This window comes from Montipora capricornis, chromosome 1 (assembly GCF_036669925.1).
Source record: "Montipora capricornis isolate CH-2021 chromosome 1, ASM3666992v2, whole genome shotgun sequence".
NCBI classification, from domain to species: Eukaryota; Metazoa; Cnidaria; class Anthozoa; order Scleractinia; family Acroporidae; genus Montipora; species Montipora capricornis.
The window spans coordinates 51,226,227-51,228,726 of record NC_090883.1 but is presented as its reverse complement, the minus strand read 5'-3'; the positions used below and the strand labels follow the sequence as shown (position 1 = coordinate 51,228,726).

The following is a 2,500-nucleotide window of genomic DNA, read 5'->3' as shown; positions in this document are numbered from 1 at the left end:
CGAAACTAGAAATCTTCAAAAAAAAAAAGAGCATAAACGCCGAAATGACATAAAATTAAGAGTAAAGAACGTTCATTTGTGCACGGTGGTGCTTAAAGCGTGAAGCTCACGGATTCGTGTATGGAAAGAAACACTTAAATTGCCGGAGCATATTTAAAAGCATTAACATGCAAACCCAACTGGCCCAGGGAGGAAACCTATTAGCTATTTACAAAGCGTGATGTAACTGGATTCGATGGAGTTGAATTGAACCCAAAGAATCCGCTTGGAAATTCAGTGCCCTACATTGGGGTGCAGGGATGGCACAGTGGTGAGAGCACTCGCCTCCTACCAATGTGGCCCAGGTTCGATTCCTCGACTCGGCGTCATATGTGAGTTGAGTTTGTTGGTTCTCTACTTTTTACCGAGAGGTTTTCTCCGGGCACTCCGGTTTCCCCTCTCCTCAAAAACCAACATTTGACTTGTTGTGTTAATTGTTAATTTCACTTTACAGTGTCCCCAATTAGTGCTCTAGCGCTAAATCTACTAGACACTTAAATAAAGTTCCTTTCCTTTCCTTTCCTTTTCCTTTCACATTCTCTTTATAATTAACAAACAGTCTCAAATTATTTGACCGAGCTGGGTCTTAATAAGTTGAGGGCGCATTGGTCATGAGATAAATAAGAAACAAGCAGCGAAGTGCCGCGTTGGCTATGAACAATCGCATATCCTCTCACGAGGAAATTCAACGTTGGGAAGGATACTATGCCAAAAGGATATCCAGAATGTCGGAGTACTTGCTCTCACAAGATTCTCAGTCAACTTTATACTTTAGGGTGACTTTCAAAAGAAACTCCACTTGTTATCTGTCCAAACGAATGAGCCACAGTCTCGGTCACAAATGTTGTAACACAGACGGCAATTTGCACCCTCTGCTCCTTCAATGTTGATGTTTATGGGTTGGAGTGCAAAAACCATGCTCATTAATATAATAACGTACCCCTCCCCCCCCCCCCCCTCCCTTCAATCCCTTAAAACAGCTTTGATGCGCTTCACTTGCTGTTCAAGCGAAGTGTTACAACTATTTATGACCGAGATTGCAGACCTTACATTTGACTTTGTATTTACTGGATTTTTTCGGTGACTTCGACAAGCTGCAAACAAGAGTAAAGACCAAACAAACATGGTAATCTCCGTTTTCAAAAATATACGGAAACGTGTGACCGAGGTCTGAAGAGTAGTAATGCGGCGACATACCTGCGCAGTTACGACCGTCGCCTTCAAATCCTTTCAAGCATCGACACACATATGATCCTTCAGTGTTGGTGCACAAGGCATTCGGGTCACACTCGTTTTTATCATCGCTGGCACACTCGTCAATATCTGAGAAAAAACAAGGTATTTCAATACTAAAGACGCATAATCCGTCCAGGCGTATGAATAGTGCATCACAGTACTTATTTAGTGTAAAGATAAAGATGCATCATTTGTCTGAAAAACCTGCGCAGAGATTTGTATGACGTCATATACTTGACGACATGGAAATCTTTTTTTAATCACAAATGCGGATCTTTTCCCCTCTTTCCCTTCCCTGTATACTTTTTTTTTGTTGGCTTCGACATAGCGGCACAATAAACTAAATCAGCTTTACGAAATCTCCTTAAATTGGCAAATTTGCGGCGTCTCTTGTATGACGTTTTGCAATTGGTAACTTTTAAATTAGTCTTTGGTACGATTACGGGTATTTAACACAATCTCGTTATTATATTGAAACTCTCCTAGAAACTTAAAAATTGCGCCACGGAAGACTCGTGTAAGATCCACCTTTAAACTGGGTTCAGTTGTACTACGTATACTGTTATGAATTTTGAAAAAAACAGTGCATGGGGCGCTTATAATAATGACTCACACAAAGCTTTAAACACGAGCTTAATCGCAGTAATGAAGATCAAGGAAATTCAACGTATGCCAATACATACCTGTGCAGTTGCGGCCGTCGCCTTGAAAGCCTTTCAAGCAGCGACAGACATAAGATCCTTCAGTGTTGCTACACCCTGCGTTGGAGTCGCACTCATTTGTGTCTTCTGTTGCGCACTCATCAACGTCTAAAGGCAAAAAATGTATACATGTCGGACCCGAGCCAAGCAAACTGGAGACGAAAGTAGCATAACGGAAAGCCATAAAATGAAATAAAGAGTAGAAAACGTTCATTTATTCGCGATACTATTTAAAGCATGAAGCTTGCAGATATATAGAACGAATGGAAAATTTGCTTCATATCATTAAATTTCATTACATTCTGAACTGTTTGAATTTTACAAAACGTTATGCAATCATACACTATAGGAGAGGCGAGATTGAGTGAGGTTAGAAACGCAACAGGCTGAAAATTCGATAAAATCACACAACTGTGATTGCTACAAATAACGTGGCCATACCCACCTGTACAGTTGTATCCATCACCATCGAAACCAGAATTACAAACGCATTCAGATAAGCCAGTTTTGTTTTCCTGACAGAA

At 40.7% G+C, this 2,500-nt stretch overlaps 1 protein-coding gene across 1 annotated transcript in view; it reads right to left on the bottom strand.

The window, feature by feature from the left end:
* The window catches only part of LOC138016236 (uncharacterized), a 150,053-nt gene that overhangs the window by 92,264 nt on the left and 55,289 nt on the right, over positions 1-2,500 (bottom strand). The window contains exons 44-46 of the mRNA XM_068863406.1: positions 2,422-2,500; positions 1,959-2,084; positions 1,237-1,362 (exon numbers count right to left, since the gene is read on the bottom strand). The exon at positions 2,422-2,500 is cut by the window's right edge and continues 41 nt beyond it. Coding sequence (XP_068719507.1) covers positions 1,237-1,362; positions 1,959-2,084; positions 2,422-2,500 — 331 coding nt within the window. The remainder of the gene's footprint in view (positions 1-1,236; positions 1,363-1,958; positions 2,085-2,421) is intronic.